Source organism: Stegostoma tigrinum, chromosome 5 (genome assembly GCF_030684315.1).
Source record: "Stegostoma tigrinum isolate sSteTig4 chromosome 5, sSteTig4.hap1, whole genome shotgun sequence".
Taxonomy (NCBI): Eukaryota; Metazoa; Chordata; class Chondrichthyes; order Orectolobiformes; family Stegostomatidae; genus Stegostoma; species Stegostoma tigrinum.
Window position 1 is genome coordinate 11,832,605 of NC_081358.1, and position 22,922 is coordinate 11,855,526.

General features: G+C 46.5%; 1 protein-coding gene across 2 annotated transcripts in view; it reads right to left on the reverse strand.

Moving 5' to 3' along the window:
• reck (reversion-inducing-cysteine-rich protein with kazal motifs) overlaps positions 1-22,922 on the reverse strand; it is a 174,604-nt gene that overhangs the window by 39,831 nt on the left and 111,851 nt on the right. For both annotated transcript variants that reach the window (XM_048529019.2, XM_048529021.2), the window contains 2 exons: positions 4,860-5,048; positions 2,300-2,422 (listed from right to left, as the gene is read on the reverse strand). In XM_048529019.2, the coding sequence (XP_048384976.2) occupies positions 2,300-2,422; positions 4,860-5,048 (312 nt within the window). The remainder of the gene's footprint in view (positions 1-2,299; positions 2,423-4,859; positions 5,049-22,922) is intronic.

Here is a 22,922-nt window from a genome sequence, read left to right on the forward strand (position 1 = left end):
GATCACTGGTGAGGATAACAGCACACTGAAAAAGTGCATATCCACAGTAGTTTTGTGTCATAACCTTTACCAGTAGAACTTATATTTTATTCAAAATATATTCATCAATTTAACTTAAACTCCTCAAATGGCATCGTAAGATTGGAACTCGTTTCTCTAGAACAAGGGCTCGGGATTACTAGTGACATTACCATTACGATATCAATCCTTTATAAAGTTAAGCAGGTTAACTAAAGCTAGAAACATGATCCAGGACACAGGGTATCAGGTTCCTCAGGTTTTGCAACAATAAGGCCCTGGTGTAAGGTGGATTGGCAATTAGTGGGAAGAAGATGAAACGGCAAATTTGCCCTTTCACTAGTTAATTGATATTTTTCACAAAGAGTTCCCCAGGGGTTGGGTAATGGCACTCATGTCTTGATTTATATTAATGATGTGGATCTTGAAGTGTAGGGGACATGTTCAGAATTTGCAGATCATACAAAACTTGGAAAAACATAAGCAGGGACGTTAAGCCAAACCTTTTCATGACAAGAATGAGACCTCAGATAGAATACCGCAAACAGTCTGGTAGCCACCCTTTAGGAATGATGTGAACACAATGGAGATGGGGGAGAAAAGAAAAGAGAATGGTTCCTGGGAGAAGAAAGTTGGAAAAGTTACTTTCTGTGATGAAGACAATAGACAATAGACAATAGACAATAGGGGCTGGAGTAGGCCATTCGGCCCTTCGAGCCAGCACCACCATTCATTATGATCATGGCTGATCATCCACAATCAGTATCCCGTTCCTGCCTTGTCCCCATAACCCTTGATTCCTCTATCTTTAAGAGCTCTATCTATCTCGTTCTTAAAAGTATCCAGACTGTTGGCCTCCACTGCCTTCTGGGGCAGAGCATTCCATATATCCACCACTCTCTGGGTGAAGAAGTTTTTCCTCAACTCTGTTCTAAATGGCCTCCCCCTTATTTTTTGATTGGAGAAGTTGTGAACATTTCTCTTGGGGAACAGAAGGCGAAGTGGAGATTTGTCTGATGTTTTCTATGTCACGAGCAAGCCAGAGAGAGCAGACAGGGATAAACTGTTCCCGCTCATGAAAAGATAGAGAATAGGATTTAAACCAACTTGCAAAAGTAAATGTGATGTGAGAAAAGTCCTTGCAAGTGGATCAGGTCTAGAATACGTTTACAAGTGTACTGGAGGCAGAATAAATCACGACATTCAAAGAGGGCATTAGACGATTATTTAAATCAAGATAATCTGAAAGGTTACGGGAAAAGGGTGACAGAATGGTCCGAGAGGTAATACCTAAAATGATCATAACACTCAACATAGAAACTGTATCCTGTACATATGGGATGCATTCCTGCTGCCAAAGGATGCAAGAGGGGGAAAAACAGCAGACACTTCAGCCATAGTCTGTTTTGGTCCTTGGACATGCAAGTAGGCTAAAGGGCTTGCAGACGATAGACGCTATGCCCCAATTCAAACAAAAAGACATATTAGGAGTTGGGAGGTCATGTTGCAGCTGTACAGGACATTGGTCTTTTGAATACTGTAGTAATCCAGTCTCCCAGAAAAAAAACTTGAAAAGGTGCAGAAAAAATTTACAAAGATGTTACCATAACTATATCTGAACTATAAGAGGAGGCTGGAATTTCCTGGAATGTCCAGGGACGGTGTTGACCTTATAGGTGTTTATAAAATTATGACAGCATGGATAGGATGAATGGTCAAAGTCTTTTTCTCAGGGTGGGGGAGTCCAAAGCAAGAGTGCACAGGTTTAAGTTGGAGAGGGGAAAGATATAGAAGGGGCCTAAAGGGCAAGTTCTTCACGCAGAGGGTGCTGTATGTATGGAATGAACTGCCAAAGGAAGTGGTGGAGGCTGGTACAATTACAACATTTAAAAGGCATCTGGATGTGTATATGAATAGGAAGGGTTTAGAGAGATCCAGGTCAAACTCTGGCAAATGGGACGAGATTAATTTGGGATATCTGTTCATCATGGACAAGTGGGATTGAAGGGTCTGTTTCTGTGCTGTACATCAGGATAATTTTCTGGTTTACCTTCTTGGAAAGTTGTCTCCGCTAGAAGCAAGCATTTAAATTAATTCAGCAGTGTCATCGCAGGGTGAAAGTATTAGCTGTAAAAAGGTACCATGAAAAATTACATCTAAGCGTCTCTTAATGGTACATCTTTGAATTTTCTCTACACACAAGTTTAAGACAACCTTTAGAATAATAAATCACTTTGTAGTCTAATCTTCAAAAATATAATGAATTTATTAAAATTCTGACCTGTGAACATACTCCGATCCGTCTGAGAACTGTATTCACTCAAACACTGACGATTTGAGCAAATTAGGTCCCCAGCAAAACATGAGCATATGTTGCAGTCCACGTTAAAAGATGTTCCATGACCTGTGGGAGAAAGAAACAAAAGCAGAATGAGAAATTCAGAGAAGTTTTGACCATAATTGAAGGTTTTTTTAAAATATGGAGTCTACTTCAAAAACATTCAAGATTATTGATTTGTTGACACACACTTTGGGATACTTCAGTGGCAACATGGTCACCTGACTCATGAGGGTTTAAATCCCACTCAAGAGACTTCAGCACATAAAAAGAGCAGCCATACCTGTTTACATACCATCAGCGACTAATTCAAAATGGAATTTGTTGCGGTCTAAAGTTTGGGATGTCCCTAATCAAACTTATTCTTGCTACATATTTACTATTCCCATTAATATTATTGACCAGAATCGCTCCAATGTAATGAAGTCATTTTGACAACATGATCGAATTCTGTCAAGAAATTTCAAATTAGTCAGTGGCAACAGAAACTTTAAAACGTTTCATTTTTCAAAGTACTATTTCAGTTTATGCAAGGTCATAATTTTCATTGTAGCAAGCACCTTAACCTGCTTGTGAGTCACATACCAGATTTCTCATGAGAGACGGATAAGGTCTATATTAACAGTCAAGCTGTAAAGCTACTTCAGTTCCCAGACCTCTAAAATGTAAAAAGGAAACAAGCTGCCTGTGCCAATTAGTTCTCAGATCAGAGACGTGGATTCTGATTGGTCTGATTCTACCTGCCTACTCCAAAAATTAAGGTGTACAGTTAACTGCTTGTGCTGCATCTCCGTGACAATTACGGCCCAACCAACCAGCCACCCTCTTCTCAGAGTCTGAGTTGTACAGCACGGAAACAGATCCTTCGGTCTAACCTGTCTGTGCCAACCGGATATCCTAAATTCATCTAGTCCCACTTTTCAGCTTTTGACCCATATCCCTCTAAACCCTTCCTATCCAAGGACCCATCCAGATGCCTTTTAAATGCTGTACCATCGTCCACCACTTCCTCCGGTAGCTCATTCTATACACATCCCATCTTCTGCAGGGAAAAGTTGCTTCCTTGGTCCCTTTTATATCTTTCCCCTCTCACCTTAAACCTTTGCCCTCTAGTTTTGGACTCCACTACCATGGGCAAAGGACCTTGGCTATTCACCCTGTCCATGCCCCTCATGATTTTATGAGCCTCTATGAGGTCGCCCTCAACCTCCAACACTCCATGGAAAATAGCCCCAGGCTGTTCAGCCTCTCCGTATAGATGAAGCCCTCCAACCCTGGCAATGTCCTTGTAAATCTTTTCTGCTCTATTTCAAGTTAAACAACATTTTTCCTATAGCAGGGAGACCAGAACTGAACATAGTATTCCAAAAATGGCCTAACCAATGTCCTGCAAAATGCTATATTCAATGCACTGACCAATAAAGGCAAGTGTACCAAATGCCTTCGTCACTACCCTGTCTACTTGCAACTCTACTTTCAAGGAAGAATGAACCTGCACCCCAAGGTCTCATTCCGTATAAAATCGCTTCTCCATTTTCAAGCTAGGCTCTTCGGTCCTAGTTCTAAACGCAACGAAAAGCTCTATTTTAGCAATGCTGAGGTTTTATGCAACTCGGTTTGCTACTTTTAATGATTAAGAACTACAAAGAAAATTTCAAGGGCCTTTCATAAATGTGAGCTTTATTTATAAATACGGTGAAAACTGCAATAAATGTTGCACTATTGTATTTCTGATCAAAATGCGCCCATGGTCTGCCCATGGTGGATACTCGATTCGTCAGTATGGAGGATACAATGGTAAAGGTAGGAGGACGAATTTGGCATTAGGTTGGTATAAGCAACAATGGGGGTGGTTGGGGTGCATGGTTGGCACGAGAGTATCAAGCTGGCTTGGGGAGCTTTTGGGACAGGAGTGGGGCCTAAAATTTAAAGAAACAACTGTGACAATGGTCAGCCTTTTATCTAGCACACCTCATCACTCAGTAGATCGTGCGCTCGCAAAACTACATCCAGGGACAGCAAGCCCAACTCCATCTGCAACTCAAACCACCAGCAAAAACTGGGTCCAACTGGGAACCTTCTCCCAAGGAAGCTGGGAAATTCCCTGACCTATGATACCTGTTTCAGGAATAAATCTTCAGCCCTAACTACTTCGAAGTAGTAACAAAACTCCAGGAAAACATTAATTTACATCTTTCTATCAAGCATAATAAAGACGCCATTTACAAGTTAAAATATCTCATTCTTTTCCCATAGTAACAGTACATAATGTGTTCCTTGCTTCTTCACAGCATTAGAAACATTGGTTACTTTTGTTAAGACAAATAAAATAACAGTAGGGCTGCTCACGAATTCAGTCCGCCTCTTGCTTTGGGGCTTTAAAACTGATCAGACTCATGCCTTGACTTATCTGTAAATCTATTTTTAGTGGCTTCAATAATACAATACATTTATAAGTTAATTCATGGTTTGTACACCCATATCATGTAAAACCAAAGCTTACTTTTCCTCTGGCCTCCTACAATGCAGGTTTTTTGAATGTCAATACAAGGCATCTCCAGACAATTTTCCAACCGTCCACTTGGGCCGCAAGTGCACACCCTGTAACAACCCATTTCTCCATTTGCCACAGGAAGCTGAATCAGGGTGCCCTGCCGTACAAGGAAATCAGAAGCCTCTCCCAGCTTGCATCCTGAAACAAAAATTTCCATTCTTCAGTACAGACAACAATAAGCATATAAACAATGTGGACAACAAACATCACTGGAAATTTCAAAGGTATGTCTGTATTTGCATTTGTAACTAAACTGAAATCAGGTACAACTAAATTAAACTGCAGTCAGTTCATTATCACTGTATTATGCATTTACAGCCATGTCACATATTTCCTGTGCTCTAGACAGATGAAACTTGATCACACATGATGCACCCATGCTCAATGCTTTATTTTTTAACCGGGCTTACTTCTCTTAATTAAGCTGAGCAATAGTTACAAATAGTGCTAGAAAATCTCCGCAAGTCTAACAGGATTTGTGCTGAGAGGAGAGTTAATGTTGAATCCAATATGAGACTAGAAGAGTCTCTAACACTGGAGTTTTATTTCACACATGCAGTACCTAACTTTTATTTGGGCAATACTGCAGTTAAATTTCACATAAACTGAAGAGCGTAGATTAAAAAGAGGTAGCAAGGAAACCTGGAACTAAGAGTACACCAAAAGGGCTAAGACAAATGGGTAAGTGGGGGAAAGAGAGTAACAGGAAGTCCACAGAAAATTCATCATCCTGCCAATAGAGGCAAACATTAAGGTCTCTCCAACTGTGGCATTTAGAATGCATTCTGACCTATGCACAAAGGTCATAATTACCCAGAAAGTTAAACTTCTAATTGGGTAATTTGTATTGCTTCGGATACTGTGAGAATGTGTTACTGTGTGCTCAGGATTGGAGTTTTGGGCTCCAAGTGCAATACTTACCCAAGTATTGTCAATTTGTTTAAATTCTGGTGCAATTCAGTGATTGCTTCTCAACACCAACCCTCCCTGACCAATCCAACATATGCATCACCCCCCACTCTAATTATCTAGCCCTGAAACCCAACGATCCACACTTCAACAACACTCGCGCCCAACTTGACTACCAATGCTGAGACTGTGACACATTCAAGTGTCCTTCAAAACACCCATTCATTCATTCATTCATCCACTTGTTCACCACCAAAGGCTCAGCTTTTCAGAATTCATTCAGATGCAGTAGATAAAATGACAAGACAGGGGAAACAAAACTCCTAGGTAACTATTTAAAAATATCAATCTCAAAAGAATGGAACAGACATGCACACATATGCAAAACATGTATATCCATTCCAATTCCACCCCATTAGGTTGCCAAATGAAAAAGAACATGCATAGGAAATGCAAACACTTCTTGATTACCTTTGTTTGGTGGCCAAGAGAAAAACTGCAAGATAAAAATCCAGAGAGAGAGCCCACTAGTTAGCAGCGCTAAAAATGAGGGTCCCAAGAATTTAATACTACATGTGTTTACAAAATCCTGTTTGCAACTGTTCAATTCTTTAAAATGTTGTGCAATCCTGTTAGGACCTTTTTTTAAAATCACTTCAATCAAATTATGGACACATATTGCTTAATTTTACCAAAGGGCAGCTATCTCAATTGTGGGATGTGGGCGTCCCTAGTGGGCTGGCATTTATTGCCCTTCCTTTGTTGCCCTCAAGGTGGTGGTGGTGGTGGACTATCTCCTTGAAATATTGCAATCCACATGCTATAGGGTGACTCACAATGCCATTATGGAAGGAATTCCAGGATTTTGACCCAGAAATAGTGACGGAATGGTGGTATACTTCCAAATCAGGATCGTTAGCAGCTTGAAGGGGAACTTGCAGATGGTGGTGTTCCCATCTATCTGCTGCCCTTGTTCTTTTGGACGGAAGTGGTCGTTGGTTTGGAAGGTGCTGTGTAAGGATCTTGTATTGTTGTCACGGAGTGTCAGTGGAGCATGTGGACGTGGCCGCTGTAAGTTCTCTCACACTATTTTGTGCCACCCATGTCATTAACTATGCACTGTCCTCTACAATGCCCCACTCATCCTACCCTCTTACTAGCTGCACCTCTGCCAGAGCCTCCTGGCACCGGTACCATCTTTAAAGCCCATACATCAGGTCAAGCTCTGCCAACCAGGAGTTGTCACCATGCACATTGTGGGAGAAGGACAAAATTGAGGGCTTCTCAGGGCACATAGGTGGCACGACTGACAATTCACTACAAATGCAAGTACACGTTTGGAAATATAAATTGCTATTTTAAAATCAAGCCACATGGGTTATCCATCCTTAGTGTCATTCCATCCTAGGACTTTGTATAAGGGAATGCTGCTCTTTCCCCAGCTCTCAACATAGGCTAACATCTTCTCATTGTTCAACGGTGGCCTACCAAATACTGGAAAGTCAACAAGCAGCTAAAAACATTTACTTTGAACTAACCACAGCAAATGCAAAGAAGAACAAACAAAAGCTGCATTTACATCTGGGAACAGATTCACTTCAGGACTGCTTGCTTTTCAAGCACCAAAACATTTTCAGTCAGTGAGTGATCATTGCACTGTTGTAATCGCCTGAAATGATGTTTCAATTAAGTCAAAGAAACAGAGAATAGAAGCAGAAACATGGTCTTCGGCCCTTTAAGCCTGCCCCACCATTAAATATGGCCAAGACTAATCATCCAACTCGGTATCCTGTCCTAGCTTTCTTCCGATATCCTTTGAGCCCTTTAGTCGTAAGAACTATATCTATATCTTTCTGAAAGTCTTCAATGTTTTGCCTGAACAGTTTCCTGGAGAAACTAATTGCACAGACTCACTACTCTCTGGTGATGAAATTCTTCCTCATCTCTAATCTGGTTTATGGCACCAGGACCTACACCGCTCTATCATGCTGAAGGTGATGTTTCTCCTACTCACTGATTACATATTTCTCCTCGGAAAGCAGATGCCACTCACAGCTCTAGAGATCCTGGAGGTTTGCACAGCAGCTGGAGAAATTACAAGGAACTCAGGCTGTGAGTCACCTCATTCACTCAAACACAGGAAACACACCTTCAGCAGTATCATCTGCTGCTCTACAATGGCCCTGGTCAGAGGATGGTCTGCAAATATACCTACACTCTGTTTCAGTCAAGGGGTTGTGTAATGGAGTCATCAGCCGTGTTTGCTGTGGTTAGTTTTTGCCTCACAATCCTTTTAAGGCATTTGGTCCTGGAAACGAGTCAGGAATACGAGAGTCTGAGGATTTCTACATCATGACATTTTCCGGACTGCCTGGCACAAACTGGCTAAAACAGTCTGAATATTACGGTTGATTTGTACACGGAATGGAATCTTTTTCTGTTCATGGAGGCAGCTGTGTTCTGATACGGTACTGTTAAGGTAATGTGCACAATCTATTGTGCCCTTGACCTGGGGAAAGCCAGCTATATTGGCAAAGCGTACTGCCGAGGCTGTTGCACTGACCTTGTCATGGGAAAATGAGATGAAGCAATCTGATCCGACTCAAATTGCAATGGCAACAGCCTTGACACATTCATGAGCTGAGGGCTGAGGTCTCACACAGGTCCCCAGTGGAACCCTGCAAGCAGTAAACTGCATTAAAAGTTCAGCACAGCTGTCACCTTACACAGCACCTACCAATTTAGGATGAGCATCCATATATTCATGTTGCAGATCCCACACCAGTAGACGGTATAGTTTTGGGAGTGCCCAGGACATCCTTAGTCTGGGACAACACTACACTTCATTGATATGCCGGATGTAGCAGTGAGCATAATAGATGTTGGGCTTCTTGTACTTCCTGTGTATCCTGAGATGAGCTACAGCTGTGATATGTTGATGGACCAGCCTTCACATCGCACTCTAGACTTCTGTTGGTCCACAGCCTATTGGCACATTGGTTTCTTCCTGCTTTCTCTGCACCTTCATTGCACCAGAGTAATAGGTGACAACTCTTGCTGTGGCTCGATGCATTGGTCATGCTTCCAAAAGAGGAGATATGTGGGAGATAATAGAGATCAGATCCTTGCTAACATTTGGAGTCAGCATTTGCATCACTTACAAATGCTAGTTTAGCACACCGCCCCATATATTGGGAAATAGAAGACTTGAACAAGGAGGGCCACGGAATGCCACTGCATAGAAGGTTGACATAGGTAACTCATTCCAATGAATGTAGCACAAGCCATGTCACGCAAGTCCAGTAGAAGGTTAAAAGACTACTGATACTTTGTACTCCCACCCTTCATATCACCCAAGAAAGATAGTATTGCATATGAAAGCATTTGACAAATACTTACTGATCAAGGTAAGAAGAAACCAGATCTGTGCTCCTCAGCAGCTTATGAGATCTTGCATTGTCTTTGTGAACTGTGAACTGCAGGTGCCAGTTTTAAAATGGGCTGTGATTACTTCTGCTTCAGAGATGAATATGATCAATCTGCAATGACCAATAACATGGTCATTTGCCTGTGACCAGGACATGTATCCCATTCAGTTGGATACCGCATGTATCTCACACGCGGGGGGCACTTTGACTACAAGATAACAAAGCGTGGAGCTGGATGAACACAGCAGGCCAAGCAGCATCTTAGGAGCACAAAATCTGACATTTTGGGCCTCGGCCCTTCATCAGAAAAGGGGGAGGGGGAAGAGGGTTCTGAAATAAATAGGGAGAGATCGGGAGGTGGATCGAAAATGGATAGAGGAGAAGTTAGTTGGAGAGGAAGACAGACAGGTTAAAGGGGCGGGGATGGAGCCAGTAGAGGTGAGTGTAGGTGGGGATAGTTCAGTCCAGGGAGGACGGACAGGTCAAGGGGGTGGGATGAAGTTAGTAGGTAGGAAACGGAGGTGTGGCTTGAGGTGGGAGGAGGGGATAGGTGAGAGGAAGAACAGGTTAGGGAGGTGGGGGATGAGCTGGGCTGATTTTTGGATGCATGGGGGGAGGGGAGATTTTGAAGCTTGTGAAATCCACATTGATACCACTGCACTGCAGGGTTCCCAAGCGGAATATGAATTGCTGTTCCTGCAACCTTAGGGTAACATCGTTGTGGCACTGCAGGAGGCCCATGATGGACATGTCGTCGAAGGAATGGGAGGGGGGAGTGGAAATGGTTCGCGGCTGGGAGGTGCAGTTGTTTATTGTGAACCGAGCAGAGGTGTTCTGCAAAGCGGTCCCCAAGCCTCCGCTTGGTTTCCCCAATGTAGTGGAGGCCACAACTGGAACAGCAGATGCAGTATACCACATTGGCAGATGTGCAGATGACCATCTGCTTGATGTGGAAAATCATCTTGGGGCCTGGGATGGGAGTGGGGGAGGTGGTGTGGGGGCAAGTGTAGCACTTCCTGCAGTTGCAGGGCAAAGTGCCAGGTGTGGTGGGGTTGGAGGGGAGTGTGGAGTGGACAAGGGACTCATGGAGAGAGTGGTCCCTCCGGAAAGCAGACAAGGGTGGGGTGGAAAAATGTCTTTGTTGGTGGGGTCGGATTGTAGATGGCGGAAGTGTCTTTGACTGCAGATGACTTTCAACCTGTACTGTGAAAGTGCTTGATTAACACAATTGCTCCTAGAAGGGCCTCACATTGTTTACAAACTAAGTCTGAGGGCTCAGGCTAGAAAATAATCACTTATTCCATCCACTCCAGGTGTAGTAGTAGCCATAATCTATTTCCTGCACACATTTACAATTCACATGAACATAGAAGGTCACAGTAAGTCTAGAGGCCGAGCCTGTAATGTAAGGCCCACTTCCTAATCTTCTATTTATCTTTTTCTTTGCAATCCCTGTTGAGCCCAGCAGTATAAAGCATCCACATTTCCCCTCACCTCTTCAATGATGACTTCTTCCACCAACACCACCCCCAAAGCCTCAGCCCAACGGCTTAATCATGCCAACTACTGAACTGCACTGTCTCCCACACTGAGACCAGTATGGTCATGACCATCCGTAAACCCCCTCCTACATAATCCACATTCTGCAAATCATTATCATCTCTCCACTTCACATTTATTGTCTCATCTGCATCCCAGCATGCAAACTCCAAATCCCAGAATTTACTTCCCTAACTTCCCCACCACTGAAGTGGCCCTGACAACCCAACGGGAGCATTATTGAGTTGACCCCCAGGACAGACTACAGTCCGACAGATTTGGGCAGTCAGCAACAACTGACGACTGCCAGAGTTTTGGCTGATATCTGCGCAGCTTTCCAATTGTCTTACCTGTAACTACCTGGGACTGATTACATGGGACTTGCAGGGCTGACCAAGGCGTTCCTCCTGGACTGCTGTGGTACGGATCCCTGATAATCCCGAGCAGCTGACTGACCATGTTCATGTTCCTGGCCAATTAGCTTGACTTAGTGCACTAAGATACCCTGACTGAAAGCTGTCTACCACACACTGCAGCACAGAGGAAAATCACCTATACAGCGTATTCAAAAAGAATGGGTACCCTATGAACACAGTCCGCCGATTCCTCAGCAACAAACCCAAACAAACAGACAAAACGGGCTCAAAAATCATAACCACTCTCCCCTACATCAAAGACAAATCCGAAATGACTGCCGGACTACTCGGACCTCTTGGCATCAGGGTAGCCCACAAACCCACTGACACACTAAAACAGCAGCTAATGAACTTAAAAGACCCTATACAGACAACAAGCAAAATGAACATCATCTACAAAATACCTTGCAAGAACTGTGACAAACACTACATTGGACAAACAGGCAGAAAGCTAGCCACAAAACGACATGACCCACTATCACTCGTATCCTTACGTACAGATGAGGAAGGACATCACTTTGATTGGGACAACACATCCATCCTAGGACAAGCCAGAGGCACGCACGAGAATTCCTAGAAGCATGGCATTCCAACCGGAACTCCATCAACAAACACATTGGCTCCAAATCAATCTACCAGCCCCTGAGAAAAAGAACAGGAAATAACATCACCAACCCAAGGAAACCTAACCAGATAAATAGAAAGCGGGACATAACATTAGTGCTTTGTTGGAGGCTCACTGATGATGTTACCTAGAATGGTGACAAAAGATCTGGGAACAAACCTTCAAGCTCAGTGAACCAGCTTACATCTGGAACAAAATAAAGAACCACTCTCTTGTGGACCGAGAGGAGGAGAAAGGAGGATGTCGGGTTGGCTGTGCACCCTTGTGACCAGTGGATCTTAATGCTGGCTTTGGCCTAACACTGGTTCAGGGGAGCAGCCAACCTGCAACGATGGCTGTGGCAAGTGCTCGTGACCCAGGTCAGGGGGTCCGGAACACCATCTGTGTTTCCGTAAAGAAGGTGGATGAAGGTGCACCTGTGGACCGCACCTTCTTCGTGAAGAGGGTCCTGTTGGACTGTTGTGCGTTCGCTGCTGCGGACATTTACTGCCTGCAGGATTTCCTCGGAGGAGGTTTTTACGACATGACCTTCAGGAGTGCCAAGCTTTGTGAGCGCTTCCTGGAGGTTTAAGGAGAAAGGAGGTGAGGGCCCCCTCTCTGTATTGACCGCTGTCCCGCTGTTTGTGATGCCAGCGCAGAGGAGCCGTATGGTGACTGTACATATGTACCACCCGCATGTGCCAGCAGTTGATGTCCTGACCTTCCTCGGAAGGTACGTGAAGGTGGAAGGGGACCTAACTGACATCATGGACCCCTTTGGCATCTGGACGAGTAAGAAGTAGGTCAAGGTGACGCTGAGGATGGGCGCGGACGGGAATGTCGTACACCCGCCGTCCAGCTTCGTGATCGGCGGGAGCAAGGGCTACCTGACCTATGCAGGGCAACCTAAAGTCTGCCACGCCTGTGGTAGGTCAGGTCACGTGGCGGCCGACTGCAAAGCCACCATCTGCAGGGAGGAGGGACACCTTGCAAAGGATTGCCCACAAGAGAAAAGCTGCAACCTTTGCGAGGAAGCGGGCCACCTCTATAGGGCATGCCCGCAGCAGGGGACCACCTACGCCCAGGTCGCCGGCAGGGGCAATACAGGGCCAGCGCCCCCGGAGGAGAGGAAGGCACCAGGGCCCAGCAAGGACCCCACTAATGAGCAGGAGGGCCAGGCCGTGCAGGAGGGCCCAGCCCCGCAGGATGGGCCCGAGGCCAGCAAAGCACCCCTGCAGGCTCCGCTCCCCCCCCACCACCGACAATCCGGAGTCGATGGAGGCGGCGACAGGCGACCCAGGGGAGTGGACGACGGTCCGGAAAGCGAGGAGGAAGGTGCGTCGACGGGCCTACGAACCGCAACCAGCAGGCGGGAAGAGGCAGCTACAGGGGGGCTATAAGAGCTCCTCTGACGAGGGGGATTCGGAGAGGGCCCACCCGAAGCAGAAGTTAAAGATCTCGAGGGAGAAGGAAAGCAGCACCCCGCTTCCAGGTGATGGGAGGCGTCCTGAGGTTCCCTCCGACACCCAGTCAAGTGCCGCTGGGGCACTGGAGGGCCCACCGGAACCTCCAGGCGGGAAGGAGGAAACAGTGCGTCCCCAGCCTGACCCGGAGCCGGACCCTCCTACCTCCGCACCCCTGATGGGGGGATGCCACCCAGAAGGCAGCACGGACGGTTTCCTGAGCCCGGAGAGCGGCCAGCAGTTAGCCCGGGCAATGGGCATGAAGGGACAGATGGAGGGGCTGGACCTTGGACCTGGGGAGGGTACTGCGGTCACTGCCCACAATGGGGGTACGAGTTGCGAGCATTAATGTGCGCAGCGTCAAGTCAACCGCAAGATGTGTGTCCACGTTGGCCTACCTGACCACTATCGAGGCAGACCTCCTGTTTCTGCAGGAGTGTGGGATACCGCACCTCGGCAGGTACGGCAAATGGTCCGGCGCCTGGACCTGTGGGCCTTCGATCTGGTCGGGGGGTAACGACTGTCGCTCCTCGAGCCTGGCTATTCTGCTGCGGGGGCGCAACTTCACCATCTCTCAAGGTCAGGAAGCGGTGGGGGGCGCCTCCTAGTGCTGATGTCACCTACAGGAACGCTCCCGAGGCTGATCAATGTGTACGCCCCAGTGGTACGGACTGAGCGGTTGGCCGTCCTGCAGCGGCTTCCACCCCTGCTGGCTACGTCCAGGCCGGTCATCCTAGGCGGAGACTTCAACTGCATCATCGATGCAGATGGAAGATCCGGCGTGGGGACAGCGGGTGGGGGGAGTCAACTGGACATCACGTCCAGATTCCTGATGGGCACGGTGAAGGACGCCAAGCTGCTCGACGTCTTCAGCACCCCTGTAGACGGAGCGCAGCGGAGGTACACCTGGTCGCGGCCAGACGGGTCTATCCGCTCAAGGGTAGACTTCCTGTTTGTGTCACGGGCGTTCTCGGTCAAGTCCACCAGCGTCGAGCCGGTGTTCTTCTCTGACCACTGCCTCCTGCTGGCCGACTGTCACTTACAGGACGACCAGCCGGCCGGCAAGGGGATGTGGAAGCTCAACACGACTCTGTTGACCCCAGAGAACGTCAAGGAGCTTAAGAGGGAGTACGCCGGTTGGAGAACCGTGAAACCCCTCTGAGTCTCCAGGCGACCGGTGGGAGACGGTGAAGGAGAACATCAAGAGGTTCTTTGTCCTCAAGGGTGTTCAGAAGGCAAGAGAGAGGCGGGGAAAGCTGTCGCGACTCCAGAAAAGGATCAGAACCTGCTCCTTCTGCAGTTGATGGGGTTCGATGTCACGGAGGACCTCCGCGAGGTGAGGGGCCAGCAAGCCTCGCTCTTCGCCGCGGAGGCCTCCCGGATAATCTTCCAGTCCAGGGTCCGCTCCGTGGAGCAGGACGAGACGTGCTCGTGTTTCTTCTGTCAGAAGGTGCACAAAGAGAGCTCTGTGCTTAGCCGGCTGAAGGAGGACGACGGCACGGTGACGTCGTCTCGGCCCGACATTTTGAGGATCAGCAGATCCTTCTATGCCGGACTGTACGACACGAAGCCCACGGACAGCACGGCCTCCGAGTCGTTCCTGTCGTCTATCACGGAGGTCTTAGACGACGGCACAAGGGAGTGGCTGGACCGGCCGATATCCGTGGACGAGCTGACCAGAGCCCTCAAGTCCTTGGAGAAGAATAGGACTCCCGGAAGCGACGGCTTACCGGTCGAGCTGTATTCCGCTCTGTGGGGCCTGGTCGGCCAGGACCTGCTGGAGGTGTACGATAGGGCACTTCGGGCAGGGGAAATGTGCAAGTCCATGAGGAAGGGCATCATCACCCTCATTTACAAGAGGAAGGGGGAGAGAGAAGAAATTAAGAATTGGCGTCCCATTTCACTTTTGAACGTGGACTACAAAATCCTGGCCAAGGTCATAGCAAACCGGGTCAGGTCTGTCCTGGAGTCAGTGATTCACCCTGACCAAACCTGTGCTGTGCCGGGCAGGAAGATCGCTGAGAGCCTCGCGCTCGTCAGGGATACGATCGCCTACGTACAGGACAGGCGGGTGGACACCTGCCTCGTCAGCCTGGACCAGGAGAAGGCCTTCGACAGGGTCTCTCATGCTTACATGAGGGACGTCCTCTCCAAATTGGGGTTCGGGGAGGGCATCTGCAATTGGATCCGGCTGCTCTACGCCAACATCGTTAGCGCAGTCTCGATCAACGGGTGGGAATCAGACAGTTTTCCTGTTAGATCTGGAGTCAGGCAGGGCTGCCCACTCTCTCCTGCCTTGTTCGTGTGCTGTGTGGAGGCCTTCGCCGCCTCCATCAGGAAGGACGTGAACCTGAAGGGCGTGACTATCCCAGGCAGCGGAGGCCTTCAGGTCAAGACCTCCCTGTACATGGACGATGTCGCCGTCTTCTGCACCGATCGTCGGTCGGTGAGTAGACTATTGGACATCTGTGGCCAGTTTGAGCTGGCCTCGGGTGCCAAAGTCAATAGGGGTAAGAGCGAGGTCATGTTCTTTGGGAACTGGGACGACCGCTCCTTCATCCCCTTCACCGTCAGGACAGACTACCTGAAGGTGCTGGGTGTTTGGTTTGGTGGAGCTGGGGCGTGCACTAAGACTTGGGAGGAGCGTATCACCAAATTGAAGCAGAAGCTGGGCAGGTGGACGCTCCGGTCCCTCTCCATCCCGGGTAAGAACCTGGTTGTCAGGTGCGAGGGGCTTTCGGTACTCTTGTATGTGGCGCAGGCCTGGCCTATTCCCTGGACCTGCACCGCTGCGGTCACCCGGGCCATCTTCACTTCATTTGGGGGTCGAGGATGGACCGGGTCCGCAGGGACACCATGTACAAAGACCCGGGAAATGGGGGAAAGGGCGTACCGAACGCCACCCTCACCCTGACGGCTACCTTTGTGTGCGGCCGCATCAAGCTGTGCGTAGTTCCTCAGTACGTAAACACCAAGTGTCACTACTTACTGAGGTTCTACCTGTCCCCGGTGTTGCGAAGGATGGGCCTGGCCTCGTTGCCGCTGAACGCTCCGAGTAGTTGGACCGTTCCGTACCACCTGTCCTTCGTGGAGAAATTTTTGAAAGGAAACACCTTTGACCACAAGGCTGTCAGGCAGTGGTCAGCACGTAGTATCCACGGGACCCTTCGGGAAAAGGAGAGGGTGGATCCCGTCGTGTGGTTCCCCACGCAGACTGCCAAAGTCGTTTGGCAGAATGCCTCATCGCCAGAACTTTCAAACAAGCACAAGCACATTGCTTGGCTGGCGGTGAGAGGGGCTCTGCCAGTGAGATCCTTTATGAATGCCTGGAATCTCTGCACCACCGCACGCTGCCCTCGAGGTGGCTGCGGGGGGGACGAGACTGTCGATCACCTCCTTCTGGAGTGTGCCTATGCGCAGGAGGTCTGGAGGGGGATGCAGTGGTATTTGTCGATGTTCGTCCCAAGCAGCTCCGTGACGCGGGACTCCGTGCTCTACGGGCTGTTTCCGGGGACGCACACCGAGACCAACATCAACTGCGCCTGGAGGACCATCAATGCGGTGAAAGACGCTCTTTGGTCTGCCCGCAACTTGCTGGTCTGCCAGCTGAAAGAACTGACCCCGACCGAGTGTTGCAGACTGGCGCACTCCAAGGTCCAGGACTACGTGCTGAGGGACGCGCTAAAGCTTGGGGCAGCCGCCGCCAAGGCGCGGTGGGGAAAGACCATCATATGAAACCCCTCGTCCAGAATAGAAAAAAGAACCCTATCTGGTAACTGGGCCCAGCTGGCACCTTCCCCAACTGGTCAGGGGGCCAACGGGGACTGTGCGGGGTGACGACTGCCGGGGTATTTTCTTTGTTTTGTTTTTTTCCTTCTTTGTTTTTTTCCTTTAGTTGATGTACGTACCCCCTGGGTAACCCGGAGTGGCTTGCATGACTGGGTAGGTGTGTAAATATGTTTTTTTTTGTACATCTTACAAATAAAGTATATTTTTTCAAATAAAAAAAAAGGTGACGAAACATCTGAAAACTAACCTCTCAGCTCAGCGAGCAAACTCACATCCAGAACCTTAACCTGAGCTACAAATCTTCTCAAAACTCGCTAGGACTATTCCTCTTAGATTCTGTAATATGGCCCTTTGATTAATGCACATGCAATGTGTTTGTCAAATATGCTGATGACACACACTAAGTGGATTGCAGAGCATGGTTCCATTCAGCAATCTGTCCACACCTTTGAATAATCACCAGCAACAGCCACGTCAAGCCTGGCTTTACGTCAGTACTGAACAGTCAGTTAGTACAGTAAAGTCTGGCTGACAGGACAAAGTACAAAAAGGCAAGGCAGAGATGCAGTGAGCATCCAAGTAGCTGCATCATATAACAGTGCTAAGACAGCAAAAAAAAAGTGTTGAGGAGTATCCTGGTCCAATCCACGAGATGGGTGTCTGCTCTTGCATGCAAAGTCTCCTGGCAGCAACATTACAACTAATACAGTGTGGAACTGGAGGAACGCAGGAGGTCATGGGGCATCAGAGGAACAGGAGAGTTGACATTTCGGGTTTACACCCTTCACTCAGTCCTGATGAAGGATATAAACCCAAAATATCGACGTTCCTGCTCCTCTGATGCTGCCTGGCCTGCTGTGCTTTTCCAGCTCCATACTATGTTGACTCTGACTCCAGCATCTGCACCTCCAAGCAGCATTACAACAAAGGTGCTGGTACACTTCAAAATGCAAAGCTATATTTTAAGTGGCTGAAGATATGTCATGAGGACGTGGTGCGGCTGGTACATGTTGGATGCCAATCTCCATTGAGTGAGTGTATGGGCAGTCATTAACCGTAGCGCAAACCCTGAGATGTTAGAGACTGCTGTCCAAGACAGAGGCCTGGAGGAGCATGGTGGAAGCTGTAGTTCTGACTTTCATGTCCGGAACTGTCACCCTCTAGTTCCTATCCAGCAGTTGGGAGAATAGGAAAGTGCATGACAATGAAGTGAGATTAGGTAAGAATGACTGATTAATTAGGCCCTTCATTGTTCACTTGTAGGATTATAAGAACGCCAGATGTCTCTTCCCCCTTGATGTAGAGAATTTCATCTTGACTGATCTCACACAACCTTCTCAACTGACTTACCAATGTCAATGCCATTCAGGGGGCTGGGATGACTCCTCCTCCACCACCACCACCAACCCCCCACCCGACCCCGACCAAGTAAAACTAAACTTGAATTCAATTTTATTCGATTTTCTGCAGGACTTCCATCTAGTTTTCTTGATCAATACATAGCATGACTGTTTCACTCAATACAACAATAAATTTGGTTCCTTGCTTCGGGACAAAGTTTTTACTTTTGCCTGTACTGAATTATAGTTTAAGCTTTTGGAACTATTTTTATCTACACTGCTTGTCGCTAAAATATCAAAATCTTTCTGAGCCAGTCTGTTTGGTTCTTCATTATTTGTTCTATCTCCAATCTTCAAACATGAAGAACTTGAATTTTTGAGTTATGTATGTTACGGTATGTAATAGAAACCAAAACTAGTAAATTGGACTTGTTTCATATTTTTCATGAGAAGATTAAGTGAACTGGAAATGGTGGAGGCTAGACCAGCTGTCCCATTTTTTACTGTCCTTAAACACTTTAATTGAAGGCCATGTCACAACAACTTTAACTTTCTCTATAATCAGAATCAATAATGAATGAAGAATTTGCAAATGTTTTGTCTGAAATGTGTGTCACATGAATTATCCAACACAAAAGGTTATTTTGAATAAAAGGTGTTCTTCCTAGTATCTGTTTCAGAATCACTTTTCAACAATTTAAGAGCACATTCCTGTCTTACTTTGAAGTGACAGTTCCAGCTCAGTGCTGCCAAGGTGGTTAGTTGGAGTTTGGAGATTTTCTGTCTCAATGCTAGTTCACTAAACTGTCAAAAACAGAAGGTCAATGAAACAGCGTCACCCGACTTGACAGCCTTAGATCCATCTGTGCCCTCGGTGGCCACTGAAGACGTCCTATCAGCTTTTCTGAGACAGACCCCAAGGAAAGCAACTGGCGCAGGTGAGGTGCCTGGCTGTGTGCTCAGATCCTGCATTTACCAGCTGGCGGGAGTATTTGTTGACATCTTTAACCTCTTCTTACTTTGATCTGAAGTCCCGAGCTCCTGCAAGAGGCCGCTATCATCCCAGTACCAAAGAAGACTTATGGAGCGTGCCTCAATGACTACCACCCAGTGGCTCTGACCTCCATAATTATGAAGTGCTTCGAGAGGTTATTCATGGCTCATATCAACTCCCAGCCTGCCTTGATCCCTTGTAATTCACTTACCATTGCAACAAGTCTACGGCAGACATCATCTCCTTGGCCCTACACTCATCCCTGGAACATCTAGATAATGAGGACATCTACACCAAGCTCTTATTCATTGAAGGTGAAGTGTAGTCAACACTATAATTTCAACCAAACTGATCTCCAAACTCCGAGTCCTAGGTCTCTGCTCCGCCCTCTACAAATGGATCCTCGACTTCCTGACCCACAGACCACAGTGAGAATAGGCAACAACACCTCTTCCACCAAAATCTCAACACCAGAATCCCACAAGGCTGTGTTCTCAGCCCCTTACTATACTCTCTGTACACTCATGGCTGCATGGCCAAATTTTATCCAAACTCCAGTTACAAGTTCAATGATGACACCACTGCTGTAGGCCATATCTCAACCAATGACAAGGCAGAATTCAGGAAAGAGGCAGAGTGCTTGTTAGCATGACGTAAAGATAATCTCTCCCACAACGTCAACGAAACAGCTGGTCACTGATTTCAGGAAGCAAGGTGGAGAGCATGCCTTTACCTCCATCAATCAAGCGGAGGTAGAGATGGTCAAAAGCATCAAGTTCCTTTGAGCAATGATCACCACAATCTGGCTTGAACCATCCACACTGAAGCGACAGTCAAGAAAACACTACAATGCCTCTGCTTCCTAAGGAGGCTAAGGAAATTTCTCATGTTCATAAAAACTCTGACCAATTTTTATTGATGCACCATAAAAGGCATTCTATTCAGAGGTATTGTGACTTGGCACAGCAACTGCTGCGCCCAGGGCTGTAAGAAACAATAGAGAGTTGTGAACGCAAATCCATCACACTAGCCAACCTTCCGTCTATTGACTTGGAGACAGTAAGGACTGTAGATGCTGGAAGTCAGAGTCGATTAATGTTGAACTGGAAAAGCACAGCTAGTCAGACACCATCAAGGAGCAGGAAAGTCAACTTTTCAGCTCCAAACATTGACTTTTCTTGCTCCTCAGATGCTGTCTGACTGGCTGTGCATTTCCAGCTCCACATTTATTGGCTCTTCCATCCATTAACTCCATTTATACTTTGCGCTGCCTCGGAAGGACAGCCAACATAGTCAAAGACTACTCCCACCCTGGTTATAATCTCTTCTACCCTCTTCCATTTGGTAGGAGATACTAAAGCATAAGTACGGGTACCGACAGATTCAAGGGCAGCTTCTTTCCTGCTGTCATTACATTTCTGAACGGACCTCTCAAATTTCAAGTTTAATATTGACCTCCCTCTTCGGCCTCTTGTCTGCTGCCATAATATTGTATTCCTAGCTCGGTTCACTCCTCGCCCTTATGTGCTTTGTACGGTATCATGTGCCTGTACTGCTGACAAAACACTTTTCACTAGGTATGTGACAATAATAACATCAAATAAAATCAATGCTCCTGCCTCAGGAGAAACTCACCAGAATGGTAGGCTTTGTTGTCGAGTGCACGTGCAGGACAGAATTGGGCCCATAGCCCCTGGACAGAGAGCAAATGCTCCAGGTGCCAAGACAAGCTGTTTAAAAAGGCCTGCCTTGACTCTGTTGGACTTCATCTAGTTGTTTTGTCAAATACGAGGCCCTCTAGTCTTCATATCTTATAACCTCTTCTCAACCATCTCTATCCTCAACCTAATCCATCCCAATTCCCATCTCTGTCCTCAACCATCCTGAACTTAATCCTCATCCATGACAGGTCATGCCAGCTCCTGGTCCTCTACCCTAATGCCAATTTATACCAATATCCACTATTCTTTGCACTTACACCCTCCATGCCAACTCACCCAGTATCCACCATCAGCAGACCTCAGGAGTCATGTTGCCATTAAACAAAGTTCAAAAAATTTTTAAAGCATTAACTGTAGTAAAGAAAATCTGAAATTCACGATAGCTCGTTCAAACCATTTAACTATCAAGTAGTTAATCCCTTATAAAGCAAATAATCCTACATTCGTAACATCACATTGAGGATTGTTAATCCTCACAAACCTATTTGAATCATCTATCATACTGTTAATTTAGGATCCCTGACTGAGATAATGAAGGTTGTGGAAAACAACTGAACATTAATGACACCCTAATGCTAATCCTGAGGACAGGAGTTCCCGAACTGTGGGTCATGATCTCCAGCGGGGTCACAGGATGAGATTTGGGTGCCACAGCCTCAGAGTCAGCAATTACAGTCATGGAGCTTAGACTGAGTCTCAAGAGCTGCCAGGATATTTTAAATGTTTATGTTTTTCTTTTTTGTCAGTGGCTGTGGCTTATTCATCTTTTCTCCACGGCCTATTCGATGCGTACACAGCCTGATTAAAAAACCCAAGTCTTCACTATTTTAAGATCATACAATAACCTTAAACAACTCGAATTTCCTGTCAACAAATGTCACCCATTGCCAGTGAACAACTCTTAACTCCACCCATCCAACCATTACTCCACACCTTCTACCCTAACCTGCTTAATAATTATCCTCTCCCACCATCCCTGACACCCTAAGTCTTTACTCTATGGTCACACAAAGTCTGAGGCATTGAAATTACATCACGTCAGAAAAAATAAAGTCCATGAACAACTACTGTAAATGTTATAACAGACTTTTTTCAACTCTCAAGGACAGACAGTCTTTAAATTTAAAAGGGAAAGAGAGTTAACACTTTGTAGCTTGACATTCCTACAGATTTTATCCACCCACAACTGCATTTACAATTATTCCATAATTTGCCATTCAGCACTGGAGTTCAAATTCATTGCTGAGTTCACGTTTTCCTTTCATATTCGTAATATCGCAACTTCATTCCCCTACTGCCAAAATAAGTTCTGTCAGAAACAGAAGTGAGTTTCTAGGTGTGGGTGTCACTCACTATTTTTCTAAGTCTGCAGAATCTCTCTGATTCTACAAAAATCCAGGTCATAGTCTGCATTACTTCAAAACACCATTCCATTTTATTGATGACTATTTAACATTTTACACAGTTTTGATAATCATTGAAAATCATTTTTGGAAGCTGCGGAGTTTCAGCTTCTCATCTGTCGCCATTTCATACCCACTAAGCAATTTTAAATACTACAAGTACACTGGACATCAAGCCTTTTGTGGATTTCTTCATAACCTCAGATCTTTCAACTGTGGAGAGTATAGTCTGATAAAGAGATTGTGCATTTCCTGCAGAAGTTTTTAATGGATAGGGCTTCTTCCATTTTGTAATCATTACATTGTCATTTAAAAAGTAGAAATATGTTTGAAGAGCAAAGCTAGCTACATCTATAAAGTGACCAGTAATCCATCTTTCCTGAAGAATGAACCAAATAGCCTTTGG